Genomic DNA, 19,829 nt, shown 5'->3' on the forward strand with positions numbered 1-19,829 from the left:
CAATTGTTCATTTCTCTCTTTCTCACGGAACAAATCCCAAAGGTCAGTGGTAATAATTTTCATATTTGGAAAATATTTATTAACTTGCTGCTGGTAAAGCCTAAATTACAAGGAGCATATTCGTTTTTGATAACTTTATGGAGCATCCCATTACTGAAAAGCAGAAGGGATGACTACTTTAAATACTCCAATTTCTCGTCCTATGACTGTCCGTAGGCAAAAACTCTATGCAATACAAAAGGAGATCATACACGTATCAGAAACTTTGCAGCCAGGTCCAAAGCTGACTTACTAACAGTCTGTTCCACTGAAATCGCCAGACCAAATTCCAAATAGATGTGCTTAGGAATGCAGTCCAGCTACTTACAGAATACCCCAAAAATGTAATTGCTGCTTTTCAAAAGTGCCGAGATGCTAAATATACAAAAGACGCTAAATACACAAAAACAGTTTTAGGTAGCGTTCACAAATAAAGACTACGGTACCTCACACTTGCTCCCTGCTCCAGAAACCTGCCCACGCAACGTTTGGTCTGGGAGCCAAAGAAGTCTTGTTTGCCTCATTCTTTTCTCACCAGTTAAGACAAAGTCACACTCCAATCTCCCTTTCGTTCCCAGGAGTTTAGATAGCAATTTATACTTGGGGGATGCGGGTGAGGGGTGGGAATAAGACCCCTTTGAGATTGCTGCATTTCTATAGCCAATCACAAAGGGAAACCCAGCCCTGTTTCTTGGAGGGGGGGTGGAGTTTGAAAAGTACCTTTAGTTTGGCATCGGGGTTGAGGATCATCTGAGCCAAGTGAGCAATGGCCCCCGCGTCTACCACCGTCTGCGCCAGCTCCGGAGAATGCTTTGAAATATCGCTGAGCGCCGAAGCAGCAATCCTTCTCAAGGCGATCTCTGGCTCTTGGATACAGAGAACTAAAAGAGGGATGGCTCCCGCATCCACCACCGCCTGTGACAGTTCTGTGGGTCGGAGGAAAGTAATTAAGCGACTCCGGGTGAATGACCCTGGTGCGAGCCATTTGTCACCCTGACAGATCCAGAGGGGAGGGGGGAGGGGGGAGTGGCCTTCAGTGGTTTGACATCTGCATTTCAAATCAGCTCTCCTGGTTTCATAAAAAACCATGTGGACCAGTCCTCTGCTGAAAAGAACACAGGTCAATAGCTGGACCCTCATTTACATGTACACATTTGAGGTAGATTAGTCTGAAAGGATTTGTTACCCTGTGTGTGCCTGCGAGCAAGGGTGTGTTTAAAAAGCGTAAGCAGATGTCAGCTGCTTAAGGCCTGACTGCTGAGCGGTGATCAATAGACAAGCAGGGCTGTGTTTTTGGTTTTTTTGTTTTTGTGGGGGGGGTTCTGGCACCACTCACAAAGAAAAGCCAAAATGCTAAAATACACCCACTCCTTTCCACAATGGAACTTTATCCCACTTATATGACAAGCAGAAAAGGGAAAGCTAAAATACAGTAAGGCATCCTTTTGAACAACACAGAGCTTCGCTGCTCAAAACCCCCAACCTGCTTTCATTTGACCATCAAAATACCTTTTTAAAAATAGGTAAGCCACCGATCATCCTCTCTCCCTCCACTAAATCAGGGCCACGGAAAGCTTCCTTTAAGCCCACAGAGCCGATTGCTTGCATCTTGAACACCCACAATTAACTGATACAGTTAGTACGCTGTTACTGCAAGAAATTCTGTACTCCTCCTCCACATATTTGCCATTAGCTTCAGTAGTGAAGCAGAATATAGCAAAGGCAAAGGATTACAGCTAGGGCAGTTTTGAAGATGATGAAAAATAAATCCCAAACCCCATTAATTTCAAATAGGCTATTATTGGTTCTTAAATAAGGTTTTGTTCGGACTTCTCTTGTTATGCACATAACTTCTTATCTTTAACATTTAACCTGTCCCTGCACTGCCATGGCAACAAATAGCTGCTGTAATTCAAGGACCCAACTTTGATTTTGCATTTTCAGTCCATCAATCAAACTCTGCGGTAGAACTTTTCTTAATCAGGTTGTTAGAGCCACTGACTCTTGACAGTTTCTCGAGGGGTGAGTCCTGCTCATGAAACAATTATAGATTTTAGATTATATAATCTATAATGCATTAAATGTTTTGTACACACCTTGGTGCCAAAATAACTGCTTGAACTACATTTGCTTTCAATGGGCCATACAGGACACTCCAGTCTCTACATCCCCCAATATTTACTTACTGTACTTAGAACACACATCATCTTACCATGTCATCCTTCTCCTACATGTTATTCATGATATATATGCAATGGTGTAATCATGACAGTGAATGTAGACATGTATTGCGATAAACTAGGTGTTTATCACAAAACTTAATATAGATATTAGGAAAGTACTTTTTCCCATTTTCAAAAGTTGCCTGATGGTGCGATAGATGCACAAATTTATTTATTGAATTAATTTATACCCTGCCTTTCTCTCTTCCCCAGGGAGATCCAAAACAACTTACTTTGTTCTCCTTCCCCCCATGCTGTTCTCTAACAACTATGTGGGGTAAATGAGGCTTAGAGTGTGTGATTGGCCCCATGTCAAGCAGCCAGCCAGCTTCTGTTGCTCTCTGGAGTTTCCAGGTCCTACGCTAACACTCTGCACATGATACCAGAACTGGCTCTCAAAACATACTTTCAATGCGGTCTGGGTGAAAAGGAATGGCACTGAAGTAGTAGGAAATTCTAGCACAAGTTTTCTTTTTGCAAAAAACTTTGAAACTACGTGTACAACAAGAACAGGAAGTGAAGTGAGATCTTAGGATTAGAAGTATACCAAATTCTGATAGTATTTTTTAAAGATCCCCACCCCAGTAACACCAATACAAATGCAAATCTTAAAAGTGAACATGAGCAGATAGACCAAAGCATGGTATTTCTATTATTATTCTATTTAGTTGCAAAGTCCCCCTTCCCCTAATTTTCTTACTAACTATCTGGACCATGGATAAGGAGAAAGAGAAGGCAAGTGGGTTATTTCCCCCCACCGTTTGGTTGTTTGTTTGTTTGTTTGTTTTTAAGCAGGAGACACTGTTATGTATACACGTGTAACTTGGTATATGCTAGAAAATCCGTCGTATTTGAGAAAGTGGCCAAAAGGCTACAGGGACGTTAAAATTAAATCCTGCTTCTTAAGTTTAATTCTGTAATACAGAAAGGCCTCGTGTTAATTGTACCTTTAGCTATAAACCAGCATGATAAGGGGGAAATCTGATATTTTATCAACAGGATTTACAAGCAACATTTCAAACTCCGAGGCAAGAAGCAATCAAGGGTGACAAGCTGAACTAAAAGGGAAAGAGGGGAAAGCCAAGTGCTGTGCTGTTATTATGGAGATACTGGATTCAGCCTCTGCTTCAGCATCTTGAATTGAGTTTCCATTTTGCCTGAGAAATCAGCATTAGGTCAGGAGGTGAAGAATTACAGACTTAGCCAGTCTATATGGGTACTGAAACCACTTAACACCCATTGGGAAGGTCTCTCTTTGAACTCCAAGGTGTGCTTTCCTCCCTACTGAGATGCCAACAGCACTAGCTGAGTTTATCAGATTGCAGATAGTTTTCCCCAGGAAAATTTTTTTTTAAGTATGCCTCAATCAATCAATTTGTCTTTAAGGTGCGACAAGACTCCTTTTGGTTTTTGTTGTTGACTTTCTCGGTAATCTTGTTTTAAGAGCCTCATTTTTAGGTTGGAATAAATGTTTTAACAGTTTTAGGCTGGAATAACTCCGCATAAGATTGCACTGTAACAAGGCAAACCGCTTTAGAAATGTCCCCAATCTGAGGTGCTACTTCATAGGGAATCCCTTGTTAATTGGAATACCTTGAGCTAGTGTTAAGTGATGAGCTGGGCCCTTTTGCCCTGATGTCACCTCCATCAAAAACGGTCATCCCTATGAGAGGGAGGATTCCCCGGTTGGCCATGTGGTCAGTTTTGCATGCTGTGTATGGCCGTTTCCATGGACACAACTTCTCCATGTGACTGCATCGGGTACTGCTTCGTGGGGAGAGAATAAACGCTCTCTAGAAGGATGTTTCAGTGATTTATGAAGCCTTTCTAACAAGTATTTTACCCTCTCTTCTAGACTCCATTAGCTGGTGAGCAAGACAGAAACCCATTCCTTTTTTTATGTTTGGACATACTTGATTTTTTAAAAATCACCTTTGCTTTAGCAATTCAGTTAGATTCAAGTGGGTAGCCATGTTGGTCTGAAGTAGCACAGCAAAATTTGAGTTCAAAGGCACCTATAAGACCAACAAAGATTTATTCAAGGCGTGAGCTTTCAAGGCACACTTCCTCAGACTTCCTCCTTGTTCCATTTTGTCTGAGGAAGTGTGCATGCACATGAAAGCTCACGTGAGTAATTCAATGTTATGCCTCTACCCTCTTAAGATGCTGTGAAATGTGCAGAAAAACCTCCAGCCAGCTGGAAAACCAATTACTCCTGATAACACGGAGAAGAGTTTGAAATGTATGGCCAGGGTTCTCTTGACTTTTATTCCACGGCCTCCACTAAATACAGGCTAAAAGGTTAGCAGCATCACGGTTACCTGCGTTGTGCCTTGCTATGTAGCCAAGGGCCCAGGAGGCAGCCTCCTTTACTCCAGGATCAAAATCCTCCAAGCAAATCACCAGGGTATCTAATGCTCCGCAGTCAACTATGGCTTGGGCTAGTTGAGGTGAATGTTTCCCAACTGCTCGCAAGACAAATGCAGCGGCCTTCTTGTAGAATCGCTGCAGGAACACAGAGGAGAGAAAGAGAGATAATAGACTGCAGTTACTGGAGGCGTCTTTATAACTTGGAGTTGTAAACTTATCTGCTGTCGGTGTGCCCTTCATTCAGCTGATGGAGTGACCTCTGGCGTGCTGGAATAAATGTTGTTCAGTCTTTAAGGTGCTGCTGGATTTCTGCTTAATTGTATTTGAGGTAGAGGAGTCACAGCTTGGAAATACATTCGTATCTTACCTCATCTCCATTATATATAACGCTTAAGCAACCGATTAAATGGTTGAGAACAGTTCTATGCCGCCTTATCAGAGTCCCACTTGAGGCAGCTTGCAATCAAAATAATTGTTATCAATATAAAACAAGCCCCTGGTCATTCATGGTCTACCTCAGCTTAAGAGACAGAGGCCACTTACGTGTAAGGCACTAATCTGAATCCTCATTCAAAATTTCCTGCTGGTCACTGTGTCTGACAGTGAGCTACAATCTGATTATGACTGAGAATTAAACTCAGACTGATCAGAAGGGAATGCTTATTGACTGACTGATTTACTTGGTTTATATCCTACCTTTCTCCCCTTGCCAGCACACTTTTCCTGACATTGATTACTCCCAGTTACAAACCACATGATATGCCACTCAACTGTTATCAGAATTTTTAGAGGAATTTGACAACAACCTTTGTGAACGTTACCTCTGGTCCATTTCTTCCAGCACTCTTTTCTCATGTAGAAACTGCAGTCAGACCTACTTCTGGAAACCCTACTTGTTCTTTCTCTGTTTTCCCTATGTCTCTGGAGGGTGTGTATGAAAAACACACATATGCAAAGAGACAGCAGTCAGACAAACTCCATTGTCACAGCCCCTGATCATATGCTAAACCAGCACCCTGGTTCTCCATGTAGTGCACAGGTCCTTCGCCTCTACCACGCATCTAAAAAAACCAGCTATGTGAGGCCACCGGAGGGCCCAATTCACGCACTCTTCCCCCACCATTTTGTTATTTTTGGACGAAGGGGAGAAATCCACATGGAAGTCTCTGTCACTAGGTGGAGAAGAGAGATGCACGTCCAGTTTCATCACTCAAGAGGTTTAGTCCGCTGGGGAATGCTTAAAATGGGTAGAGTCACAGATGGGTCCCCCTTGAGACTTTGATTATTTTGCAGCACAGAAAGCCACAGTGATGTCATGTGAATTCCTTCTGCCATCACAGCACATGCTTCCAGGTAAGGTGTGGCAGTTGCGAAGATGGAATCTACACTAGTAAATGTGAAGGTGAAACTAGGGAATGGTAGGTATTCTGGATATAAAAACTGAGCACGCCAGGTGTGATTTGGACACAATTACGTCTCAGCAGGCCAATGCTAAGTGGCTCATATCGGTGCTGGCTGAGCACTAATACAGAAAATGGTGTAGCGGTTAATCATATTGTAAGCAGGAATTAAAAGATGAAGAAACAAATCCCAAAATAGTCAGGTTGAACAAAGGCTTTGGTTTTGAAACAAAAAAAACCTGCAAGGAATTGTCGACAATTACTTAAAAAAAAATTGCCTGCTCAAAGAACAACCATTTAAGATCACTGGCACTATTACATGCAAATAGTTGAGTATGCATTGGAGTATGCACATTATTACTTTCGAATAATTAGGCTTGAAGCAGGAGGCCATCTTCTGAAGGATTTTTAATATCATTGGTTAAAATCTGTTGGGAGGGTCCTCTATGTTGTTCCCATTCATTTCACTGGTGCCTGCACAGCCTTGCTCCCAAAGGACTGCATCCTGTATTGTTATTCAAAATGAGTGACTTCTGAAATAATGCACACTACAAACAGTCACAGATGTAGAGGCTGATACAATTGTGCCAACGTGATTCACATGTGCAGAGCCAGCTCTAGGGAGATTTAACATTTGGAAGGAAGTAAGTTAACCAAGTTTAATAGTGTTGATAAGTCCAGAAGAGCTGCTGGTAACGAGGCCACATTTTATGTGGCAAGCACACAGAAAGGTCAGCTCCAAACAGAAGCAGGTGAGGTCAGAAGTGAAATCTATGCAGTCTGTTCTTTGTAGTAATTTAGCTGTCTTTTCAGACATGATTCCTGCCTTCATAAAAAAAAGTATTCATCCAAGTAGCAAGTGGATAATATTGGTAAATAAGAATTCCTGGCTAATATGGGGAACAATGATACAGATGCCCAGTAGCATTATAGACACTAACCAGTTTTAAGCATAATATTTCATGGGCAGAGCTTACTTCTTCAGATGCATGATCTTCGGTAGCCCCGAGAAGAACTCATGCATGGGTCCCAAAATCACAGCTAGGGGGCACCCCAGGCCCTGCACCACAACCGGATGGACTGGGAGTGGTGGTCAACAAATGTAATAATAAATTATATTTGAGCCAGCTTGGTGTAGTGGTTAGGAGTGAGGACTTCTAACCTGGGAAGCCGAGCTTGATTCCGCGCTCCCCCACATGCAACCAGCTGGGTGACCTTGGGCTCACCACAGCACTGATAAAGCTGCTCTGACCGAGCAGTGATATCAGGGCCCTCTCAGCCTCACCCACCTCACAGGGTGTGTGTTGTGGGGAGAGGAAAGGGAAGGTGAATGTAAGCTGCTTTGAGACTCCCTTGGGTAGAGAAAAATGGCATATAAGAACTCTTCTTTTTCTTCTTCTTCTTCTAAATAAGTGCAAATAAACCCACACAAGGGAGGGAAGAAGAAAGAAAAAGCCAGCCCCCACCCCCGCCATGTCTAGTAAGCCATGCAGGGCTTGGGGGCACTGGGTGCATTTCCCACAATGTAGCTTTGGACTTGGCCGGGCCTCTGCCAACCTATACCTGACTGCCTTTCCCCAATGTCATGAGTTTCAGACAGCATGGAGCTGTTGCATGAGTGAAGCCACCACAACTGAGACTCCGCAGCAGGAGAGTGGGTTTCTAGGCAGTGGTGCAGGGGGGCCAGCTGGCTTCAGGGTGGTGATGAGTTGCCACAGCATGGGTTTCAGGGCAGCTACCCAGGCTGCTCCATGCATAAGACTGCCCAGGTGCATTGAAGCAGACATACAATTCACACATCAGACACAGGGAGCTCTGACTCCCAAAAGCTATAGTGGAATATATTTGACTAGCCTTCAAGACACCACCAGGGTCCTGTGCTGTTATGGGCTAACATGGTTACTCCTCTGGAATTATAGGGCAAAAATAGCAATCCTACAAAAGGGAAAGGTGTATTTAGGGGGGAAAGAGTACAAGATAGAACCAGATATGCAAAGGAAATAAAGATGCAAACAACACACTAATACAGCTGAACAACTGACTCAGCTAGAAATGGAAAATACAAGTTATTTCACCATTAGTAGGGAAATGTTTACTCTTGGCAATGGAACAAAGCAAGACTTTACCCTACAATGTCTGGCAAATGCAAATGAATCTTTCTTGTCCAACAACGCGGGGGGAGGGGCAGCAAGAGACACCTGATTTCATAAGGGGAAAATAGTTCAAACAAAAAAGGATTTTGGGTGTGTTGCACAACAGCCAGGGTAAGGGCATCAACCACAAGTCTGCAGAAGGAAGGGATGGGAGAAGTGTCATCTCTTGCTTTGCTGGTGATTTTAGAGATTTCACATGACTGTTACAGCCTGGCATTGGGGAGGCTGGGGGAGTATCAAAATCACAAGATGTCATAGTCCCATTGTATACGGCACTGGTCAGACCACAAATGGAGTACTGTGTGCAGTTCTGGAGGCCTCACTTCAAGAAGGACGTAGATAAAATTGAAAGGGTACAGAGGAGAGCGACGAAGATGATCTGGGGCCAAGGGACCAAGCCCTATGAAGATAGGTTGAGGGACTTGGGAATGTTCAGCCTGGAGAAAAGGAGGTTGAGAGGGGACATGATAGCCCTCTTTAAGTATTTGAAAGGTTGTCACTTGGAGGAGGGCAGGATGCTGTTTCTGCTGGCTGCAGAGGAGAGGACACGCAGTAATGGGTTTAAACTTCAAGTACAACGATATAGGCTAGATATCAGGAAAAAGTTTTTCACAGTCAGAGTAGTTCAGCAGTGGAATAGGCTGCCTAAGGAGGTGGTGAGCTCCCCCTCACTGGAAGTCTTCAAGTAAAGGTTGGATACACACTTTTCTTGGATGCTTTAGGATGCTTAGGGCTAATCCTGCGTTGAGCAGGGGGTTGGACTAGATGGCCTGTAAGGCCCCTTCCAACTCTATGATTCTATGATTCTATGATTCTATGATTCTATGAGTATTTTCTCCCCGCAGCTCGTTTTCCTTGAGTTTATCTTTTAAACCAAAAATTGACAAAATTGACCCAGACCCCCCATCTAACTCATAGCTATGTCACATCTGCTCTGATTATACTGTAATATCAGACAGCCAGTGGTGTAGTGGTTAGCATGATGGACCAGGAACTGGGAGACCCAGATTTTAATCCCCATTTTGCCATGGTCACTTGTGAGTGTCCTTGAGCCTCAGGCTTCTGCCTCAGGCTAACCTACCTCACAGGGTTGTTGTGAGGATAAAATGGAGGAGGAGAGAACAATTAAAGCTGCTTCTGGTCTCTACCGGGGAGAAAGGTGGCATATAAATGAAATAATAAACAAAGAACATAAAATAGTACAAGGTAAATAAGCATATGGTGGATTTTCAATATTTTTCCTGTATAACATTGCCTATTAGTGAGCATATATAAAAGCTTTTTAAAAATACATTTCATGATAATACAAGCACTAATAGTTATAGTTGATACTTAAGTGATATCATTTCCTAGACTTTTATGTCTTGCAGTATGATTGATGGGATCACAGAAGTGTAGTTTCTGTGCATTTTACATATATTTTTAACATGAACATCTAACTAATTAGCAACAGAGAGTTTCAAATTATTTCATTTTACCACACAGCTTTTTCCAAACCATCATTTCATTAAACAGTTCAGGAAATAAAATTAGGAGTAATATACTTCAGCTAATGAATTAAGAACATAATCTTAAAAAAGAAAAAAAAAAGACTCATTAAGTCACAATTATGGATACTTTCTATCCGCAGAGACCTTCTACCAAGAGAGATCAATGCACTTACCGCATATAGCACAGCGATAACCGTAGACGAATCTAAAGAGTCTTGTTAAATACCTAATTAAGACAGAAGATCTGACAGCCACGAAAGATGTGTTTAAGAAAAATCATAGTTCCTTACGTTCTGTTCAGCCAAGGAATAGACAAGCTGGGGAAGAATATCCCCTTTCACTACCGCTTCTGCCAGGTCATCATTGTAATTGGCGAGTCTCCCAAGAGCCAAGGCAGCTGTCTGTTGAATATTCGGAACGACGTCCAACAGAAGTGGTCTCAGCAGAGCCATTACACCTGAGTTAGGAGAGAAAACCCATCTAGTAATTAGAAAAACAACTCAAGAGCCCCTGCGAAACAATTAAATGCTATCTCTAAGAACATCCAGGGAAATTTGCACATCAACCTACATGGTGTTTATCCCATTAGCCAACAAATATGGGCCAAATGAGATGAAGAGACCAACTTTCCTGTGGAAGAGAAGATAAAGCCAAACTGTTTTCCAAGCAGAAAGTTATCTACTTGTCCTCTAAATCCCTTCCTAAATACCTGGCAGAGGCAGGTTGATGTGTCTAGCTCTAGTCGATAATAGCTTCCTTGAAAAATCAGGATCTCTCCAGCAGTGAGTAAGTTTCTAGTCCTTATGGCTGTGAAAAGCCCCAAAAGCTTGTGGGTAAGGGGGAAATCTAGTGGCGGGGGGCTACCAGAATTTCCACTGATCAGGAGACCAGTGCTCAACATGTATATCATCATGTCTAGGAGAAGTGGAGGTGGGACCCAATATAAGCAAATGTATGCAAATGTACTTAACTGGCACACTTTATATTGGTCACAAGGCTCAGCTTTGCTTAGCAAAAAACCTGAAATACCTAGACACACATTGCTTTTTCTTTTTCTGCCACTGAGTACACTAAGCCCTAAGTAAACCATTAAAAATAAACATTACCCGTACCAAGTTCTTCAAATCCGGCAAGGCTCCCAGATCCCTCTTCAGCCAATAAGAGCACTTTTTCATCATAAACACGCCTCACGTACTGCTTGTAGTTTATTCAATGGCCAGTGATTCATTTCTTTTTAAAAGGCATGGTGTTGCATCCACTGACACAAAGCCGCTGTCCCTGATCTCAGACATAGCTGGGGCTACTCACGGGAGGACCGAGGTTCTGACATGCGAGGAGCCCACTGCATGCGCCATCCTCCCTTTCATGCTTCTCTCAGTAAGAACAATACGATAATTAAAATATATTGCAGATGTGTTGAACTCAGATAGTGAACCAGGCCACCAAAGACATGGGGCTTTGTGGCACATCGAGACAAACAGGCCCATGGGTTTGGTTGGGGCACAAAGCCAGGCCTTGTGATACTTTGGGCTTGTTTTATGCTGCCCTTCTGCCAATCCTCCAGTTCAGCAGACCCAAGCAGGCAAAACCACACCCAAGCGGAACAGGGGCTGCCTATATACTGAGTGCCCTCAATAAAGGCACTGTCTCAGTCTCTCAGATTGACTTGGGCTACAAATACAAAAAAGAATTGGCCTAAAATGAACTGTGTGAATACTGAGGGCCATTCCGCACCAGGATCTATGTAGCAAATTGGTTGCGGAATGAAAAAACGCCATTTTAAATAGTGGAATTCGTCGTTATGCATACCTGCCTTTGTAGTGGAATACAGTTGCGTTTCTATCATTTCCCACAGGTTTCCGGTCTCGGCAAAAATTGCTAGCCAGGAAGCGATATTGCCGAGCTTTGTCCCGCCCCTGGCCATCAAGCAGCCCATGGGCGGCTGTTATCATGCTCCCAAAAAGCCCCTTAAGGAAGGTTTAAAAAAAAACACACGCACACGCTCGTTGGAACGAATCTGTGTTGATTCGTTGCAAGGGAGAGACCCATCTAGCTAGCAGGTGGTGTTTGAGCTGCCGTTTCATCATTACCACGCTCCCCCCGAGTGGAAAAAAAAATAACACCCCCCCCCGCACGGGCGCGATTTTTGGCTGAAAATAGGGTGAAAAATAAAGGGAAAATAAACCAGCAAACGGGGCTGTGTGTTGCTTGGTGCTTTGTGACTTAAAACAGCTCTGGGGAGGGACTGCAGCCAGGGAAGCCTCTCTGGGTAAACGAAGGCTCACCAGTGCGTTGATCTCCGCTCGCTCCGAGAAAAAAAAATGGCTATCGCTTTGCCAGAAGATCAGAGGAGAGAGCTAGGGGGAGGGACTTTGCAGAAACCGCAACAATGGTAACGCACAGAACTTTCCCGCTAGTGTTGCAGATTGGTTGCAAGAGTGTAGCGCTTTCCGGAGGGTGAATCCACTTTTTGGGATTTCCCTGAAAGCGCGACAACGAAGTGCTTTTTGCGAATCGGTTTCAGGAGTGTTGCAGATTGTCAATGACATTGTGCATAACAGCTAAACAGTAGCGATTTCAATTTGTAACCATTGTGCAATTTTGAACGAGTGCGGAATGGCCCTGAGACACTGAACTGGCCGTAGAGCAACAGGGTTGCCAATCCCCATTTGCGGCCAGGGGATTCCCCGTTTTGTAGCCTCTCACCCCCGTTTTTTGTAGCCTCTCACCCCCCGTCTTAAGACTCTAAGAAACTTGGAAAACTTACCAGGCATGGGGAGGGAACACAATATCCCTGCATCACTCAGCATAGGGACATCTGTGACATTGGAGGGTGACGCTCTGGTTTTGGGGAAAATCTCTGTGGTAAGAAGCTAATTCTACCATAGAGTCTTGCCCAAAAACCACAGCATTGTCCACAACGTGCTACATCATTTCTGGGTGACACAGGGATGTTGCATTTATTTCCTGGTTATTCCCTTTGAGCTCCCAGTAAGCTCTCTTCCTCCTCTGCCACCTGGTCCAACTAGCCTGGCAACCCTACAGAGTGACTTGAACCAGCTGCCATCCCATGGTCCTGATGGGGCCACTGGTCTAGAGATTGGGCCACCATGATGAGGACAACAGGGGGTAGACTTAACAATGGGCCAGTCTATCACCACTGTCACTGTTGCCACAGCTCCTGGCCCAGCTTGCTCCTGGCCAGCAGTGACTCTCCACAGCAGAGGTGCACCAGCAACATTCCTAGTATGCGTAAGGGCCAGTGTTCAGAGGTGAAAGTACGCCAATATCGGCCATTATGGAATACCAGTGAGAAAGTGGCACCACTTATCTTCTGCTCTGAGCCTCACAAAAGAGGCAGTACTATTAAGCCCCATCAGTGATTTGCACACCCTGCCTGTGACACTTTTGCTGCCTGCAAAGGAAAGAATCGGACATTGGGCAGATTACATGAGATAAGGCGTGGGGTCAGGAGACTGCGTAAATGTGTAGATTATTTCTCACATTTATTATTGCCTCCCACAGTGAAAGGTAAATTGTCTGAGAAGGAGCGATTAGGAAGCTGCATGCCAACACCGCCTCCCTCTTCCAGAGCCGCCGTTTCAATCACATCCACAGAAGCCACCTCAAATGCTGCCTGCACCAGCTCCTTGTCAACGGAGGACAGCTGGCCAGGCTCAGCTTCTTCCGCACGCAGAATTAAGGTTTCCCTTCCCACTCAGGCACAAACATGTACAGGCATTTAGGGTGGCACCCGCTGGTCCTCATCCTGCATGTGAGTCCTACACAGGCTTACAAGTGCCAAGGAGGACCTGCGGGCATCAAGTTGCCATGAATCAAATCTGAGCGGTAACGCAGAGCCTCACCTTCATCTGTCGCTAATGTACACTGCCAGGTGCCCTTCCTCCAGGGTACCCCCACACTGGATAAGATAAGGAGCCAGACCTCTACTGAAAAGGTATCATTAGTCCCTCCACATGATCTTGTGTTCTAGTACAAGCAGATGAGTGTGAGTCGAGGAGCCCCTTGGGAGCAGCAAGAACTCTGTCGTCGTGCCAGAAGAACTGGCCATGCCATTAAAACAGTGGGAGCTTACTAGTACTCTAGAGTTTGGGGGGGGGAGGCTCATACAAAACAAATCCTTCCCCAACAGAAAAAGGAAAGGAAAAAAATATTCAAAGGACATATTTGGCAGAAGATCAAGGCTAGTGTTTCTTGTTAATTAATTTGAATAGAGACAACCTCCCAGCTGCGTACTCACAAACATTAACATGGATACGAATTTACCACTTCACCCGTACACATGTCCAGAAAGGGTGAGAAAAACAGTCCTTTGATTTGAGCTTGACAGGGTGATTAAAGGGTAATTAATCTGTGTTAGCAGCCTTCCGCATGCACCCTCCAGTCTACCTTAGCTACATCTTGGGCACACGGCTTCACAATAACCTAGGTGCTAATTGATCCAACCAGGATGAATCACAAGCTATTTTGCAATTGTAATTCTTTTTTAAGCAAAGTTTTAAATGCAAATACATCAGTGGTCTTACTCAGGGAGTTCTAAATCCTGTTTCATTAAGAACTTGGAATTAATTCCAAAAGCATCACCTAAAAACGCTGCAATACAAAAAGTTCGTGAAAATTTCAATTTCCTAAAGAAAAGAAATGCTAAGATTCTAGATATCCATATTACGCTTAACAATCTTTTTTAAAAAGCAGCTGCTCAAGACTCCGGATATTTTAAAGCAATATTTTTAAAAATACTGCTTAAAAAAAATATTATCTCGAAATAGTATCCCCTTTATTGTCCCAAAGCATCTACAGTGACTTGCCAATGTTGCTGGACAGACACTATGAATTTTAAAAAAATTAAAACGAATAGTATTCTGACTGTTACGGAGCTGCTGTTATGAAAATACACACCAGTTTTAACAATAAATATAGTTTCATCCCATATAGAAACATATGCAAATATGTTAATGAAGAAACAGAAACACAAAACAAAGACATTCCATGATGGGTTCCAAAATTTTAATGTATGCCACATGTTGATTTATCAACTCACCATAACCTCTTGGACAGAATTACATCACATTATGCATACATATATTAGAAACTATTAATCTGGGGAGCAAACTCTATAATTTATGGTTCTTTGGGTAGCAATTACAAGGAAACGAGTCTCAGGGACTCAGGCTTATTTATATGCTTAATTACAGTAGCTCCTGCAGCATTTGTGCTGAGTCAAACCGAGACAATGGTGCAGCCCCTTTGTGAGAGACTCTGTGTATGCGTGCTCTGGGGTGCCAGGCTTTGAAACAGGGCATTCTGTAGCTAAGCGAAACCATCCAGAGAGATTACCCAAATTACTCAGCAGCAGTTTACAGCCAGTTTCTGCTACGTGCATTTCCGACATTAAAAAATCCCCACCCATCATCATCATCAGAGAAGAATAAAAAGCAAAAGCAGACTTGAATGCTGTGTAGAGCTGAGCACCATCATAATTATGGACAGAGTGGAGAGGGTTTTCTCTCAGTTATGCTCTCTCTCTCTCTCTCTCTCTCTCTCTCTCTCTCACACACACACATTGTTAGGATTCATCCAAAGAAGCAGAATTGCAACAGACTGAAGGCAGACAAAAGAAATATGGGGATAGCTATTACCTTAGACAGCTTTATAAACCCTCTGTAACTTTGAGGCTGCGCTACTGCAATGCACTTTACATGGGGCTGCCCTTGAAGCTTTTGACAGGTGATGATTGTTGGGTCCACAAAACGCTCAACATGTTGCAGCTACACATTCAAGCCGTCTGGTTTACAAAAGCCAAAGCTATAAAATGGCAGACACGCATGTTCAGTGAAATGTATGGGGAGGACATCAGGATCATGCTTTTCCGTTGCACTGTAAGCATTTTTGTGCTGATCTCTGAATATAGTAAACAATTCTTAACTCACGCTTGTCCACCGCAACAGCTATGGACTGGGCATCAGATACACATAGGGATACACTATGTGCGTAGACTTTGAATATGCAGACCTTACACACTGATTCATGGTGCACTGATAACACAGTTAAGGGTTTGCTATAAGATGCTTTGCACACTTGTGCATACATTGAGGACAGGGTTCATGAGCATGACTATAATTGGTTCACAGTGCCAAAAATTAACTTGATTTTCAGTGGCTAACAGGCCAGTCTCTGAGACAGAGGGTATTTATTTGATTTTGATGCTGCTCAGGATAGCCTACATGCTTTTCTCCACGCCCTCTTTTTATCCTCGCAACCGCCCTAGGAGCTAGGTTTGACTAAAAATGGTCACTTTCCTGAGGTCACCGAGGAGCTTCAAGAAGCGCAGGGATCTGAATGGAGTTGGACAGGCTAGCCGCTAGGCCACAACGTTTCTCAGAGGGCTGCAGCAAGATAGGATGCTCCTGAGAGGGGACCAAATCAGCATTTTGGCTCCCATTCCTAGGACTGGGTTGGATTGGGATGTTAAAATAACCCTGGAGAATGCTGCATGGAAGAGCTGCTGCAGTGCTGGGGGGGGGGTCCACTGGCTCAGACTCAGGCTGCCCCTGTTGTCAACATCGCCATCACCTGGGGGTGAACCAAGTGGGCCCAGCTGCCCTTCCTACTCAGGGCTGGCCTGACCAGATTGGCAAACGAGGCACCAGGCCTTAAGAGGTGCCAAACCAGATGGCCATGAATTGATTTTCTCTACTTGTTATTTTATTTTGCTTTATACTGAGTGGGGTAGCCAGAGTAATAGTTCACCTGGAACGCCAATACTTCTTGGGGCCAGCATGGCTACTGAACAAGGGCCCATTGGGAACTTTTCGAACCACTTAAGGGGTGGGTCTGCCCTGTCCAAGGATGCACTTGGCATGCCTTTGCTTCCTCCTCAACAAGCAAATGTCTGCCATGTATTCCTTAGCAAAAAGTGAAACCATGCACTAATACTCAATGTTGAGAGGACAAAATTTAACCCCCCCCCCCCAGAACATGGGTGATTTCAGAGCTGGGTTGGGGCTAAGAGGCAGGAAGGCAATGTGCACTGTATCGCCTTTCTCCACTCCAAACACAGCTTTCTAAACCTGTGGTGTGCGCTTATTTCTGTATCCATTAATATTTCTGCAGTGCCCACCGGACATTATTTTGTTTGGATGAGAATGTGACAGGAAACAGATTTTGAAAAGCAGACCAATACCTGGCCCTTCCACTTAAGGTCTCGTGGGCAAGGGCTTCACTTGGTGGTTGGCTGCATGGAGAGGACTAAGAGGGTGGGATTGTGGGAAGAGACTAGAACTTCGTGTTCCTCTCCTGTCAAACTTGACAGGCTTTTCTGAAGTTTCCAGGACTGCATAGCAGAGAAAGATAAAAAGCAAGTGAAAACACTGCCACTCAATACGTGGAACTGGCAATGTTGTGGCACCCCATTTGCATGCAGACTGGCCACCAGCTGCCTGTAATAATGCAGATGGGGGTCTAACCTCCTGAGCCATAACTGCTGGAAAAGAATACAGATATTCTTTAAAGGCATTGCCTAATAATCCAAACACAGAAACAGATTCGATGCATAAATCACAACGGAGTGGAAATAAAATTTGATGGGCCAATTGCTAGTCAGTCCCTCAGCTACATTTCATCTGAGGAAGTGTCCTCCCCCCCCCATACACACGCTCCCTCCATATGTCTGGGCTTCAGGCATGAGTTAGGAGTCCAGCATCTGCAATCTCCTGTCAGCCCAAACTATTGACTCAGAAGAGCATTCAGAGAAAACACAGACAGACAGACAGAAAGGCCATTGTAGTTAAGCTCCTCCTAGAGAGGGCAGCATTCCACTCCAGAGGGCATCACACTTCCCCCCCCCGACCCACCCACCCACCCACCCACAGGAAGGAAAGGCTGCCTTGAACGTTGCTTGGATGCCAGGAGCAACACCACTGGCTGGCGCTCAGTAGGCCCATGGTGCCACAGGGTCCTCTCTCTGTCGTTTTCTCCCAGAGAAAGCGACTTCTGCAGTCTGACTCACTGAACTTTTCATCACCACAAAGCAAAGGAATAACTAGATTTAAGTCCAGTAGCACAGCAGGAACCAAAAAGGTGTTTGGGAGGTAAAAGCTTTCAAGAGTCGAAGCTCCCTTCATCAGATACGAGTTGGAATGGAGATTTCGGAGTTCGTATGCACCGGTCAGAAGGTGGGAAGGGCGTTGCAAAGGAGGAACTTGGATGCAAAGGTACAATGGGAATGGGAATTAGCTAGATTAGAGCAGAGGGCAATGCTTGGGGGAAGGAAGTTAGCATTTGTAGTGAGACAAGAACCCTATGTCCTTAGTGTGCCCTTGGTTCCAATGCTCTGAACTTGTGAATGAACTCCAGCAAGCTCCCATTGTGGCTTCTCTGTTTTGAGGACTGCCCCTCTTAGGTCAGTGATGGAATGATATGGAAGATTAAAATGTTCCCCCACTCAGTTTTTATGTCAGATTTATATTAATTTACCCACTGAAACTAGAGTAAAGGAACTGGAGTCTCATTTCCTGTGAGCCTTGGCAATCCCATGGCAAGCCACAGGCCCTAAACTGATCCCACAGATTTCTTTAGGTGTGGGGATTCTGCTGCTAAGGACAACATGAGGAAGAGCCAGTTTATACAGACCCTCATCATCAGGTTCCATATGCAATTTGGGAACCGGCTATATGCTATGAAGAAGCACGCATGGCGCATTGTTCCCTACACATTATATACTGACAATTCATTCAAAATAGCAAAGGGATAGATGGACTGTGCAGGTAGTCATATGTGTGAATGGGTATTGCCCCAAATTTGCATTATCTTCGATAAGAGGCAATAGTGAAAATGGCTCAGCTTCATATTTCATGCCTTCCTCTGACCTCTGGCTCACGTACTATCTGGCTATTCTGTTCTCTCTCACTGCATGTATTTCCCTTCATTTCTTTGTCTCTGGAGGGCTTGCATAACCAGCGTCATCTCAGCAAAGCTAAACCATTTGCAGTTTTAGAAATGTGATCTCAGCGCCAAACTCCCTGCACTTACCGAATACCAGTCAGGCAGAATGTGATTGGAGGCAGGTACTAACTTTGTACACTTTGTTTTCCTTCTGAATACATGCAGCCTGTCGAACATGCTGATCAAAAAGTTTTAACTCTATTTAAAAAGAGTTGTTCACCCCCAAAATGAAGAACCACAGTTATTGTCAGATTTTTAACACCCCAAGAGGCAGGACTGGGGTTGCCAGCTGCTGCCTGGAAAATAACTGGAGACTGGGGAGTTCAACCTGTGGAGGATGAGGTTTGGGGAAGTGAGAGGAATAATGCCGTAGAGTTCACCCTCCAGAGCAGCCGTTTCCCCCTGGGAACTGAACTCTGTTGTCTAGAGCAGGGGTAGTCAACTTGTGGTCCTCCAGATGTCCATGGACTACAATTCCCATGAGCCCCTGCCAGCAAACACTGGCAGGGGCTCATGGGAATTGTAGTCCATGGACATCTGGAGGACCACAGGTTGACTACCCCTGCTCTAGACAACAGCTGTAATTCGAAGAGATCACTATCCCCCACCTGGACCTAGAAAGAACCCCAGCTGCTCAGCATGCACCTAAAGAATGAGGCCGTGACTGGTGGGTCAGAGCCTTTGAGCTGACTGGGGCAGAGTTAAAGCTCTAGACCAAGCCAATGGGCATGGGATTCCCAAAATTCCTTTCAATGGGAACAAGCGCTAAGGTTTGTAAGATTAAAAGAAGGGTTTTGGTGGCCAAAGCACCCAACCCCTCCTCCTTTGGACTCATATTATACCCTCAGATATGGCAGCCCAACAACAGTATGAAGGAAAACATGGAGAGAAGAGAGGAGTTCCTCTCCCATTTGAGCAGACAGAATGTGCTATTCCATCTCAGACTTTAAGAATAGCCAATGGTGCTATTGTGACCATACCATCTGAGGTTTATACTACAAAGGCCACTCAGAAATAATATATGTGCTTTGAAAATCTGAGAAACATAATTTAAAAGTTTATTATTATTATTATTATTATTATTATTATTATTTTAAGGACAGATATGTATTATGGAGGCCTTCCTTTCCTTGGAGAGATGCTGGAGCCCAAATAGGGAAGATTGCTCTTCTGAAAATGCCACCCAATTGA

General features: G+C 44.3%; 1 protein-coding gene across 2 annotated transcripts in view; it reads right to left on the reverse strand.

Annotated features, from left to right (window-relative positions):
- Positions 1 to 19,829, reverse strand: part of SPAG6 (sperm associated antigen 6) — a 48,111-nt gene that overhangs the window by 19,205 nt on the left and 9,077 nt on the right. For both annotated transcript variants that reach the window (XM_077303036.1, XM_077303035.1), the window contains exons 3-5: positions 9,965 to 10,131; positions 4,583 to 4,766; positions 760 to 965 (exon numbers count right to left, since the gene is read on the reverse strand). In XM_077303036.1, the coding sequence (XP_077159151.1) occupies positions 760 to 965; positions 4,583 to 4,766; positions 9,965 to 10,131 (557 nt within the window). The remainder of the gene's footprint in view (positions 1 to 759; positions 966 to 4,582; positions 4,767 to 9,964; positions 10,132 to 19,829) is intronic.

The sequence above is a fragment of the Paroedura picta genome, chromosome 11 (genome assembly GCF_049243985.1).
Source record: "Paroedura picta isolate Pp20150507F chromosome 11, Ppicta_v3.0, whole genome shotgun sequence".
NCBI lineage: Eukaryota > Metazoa > Chordata > Lepidosauria > Squamata > Gekkonidae > Paroedura > Paroedura picta.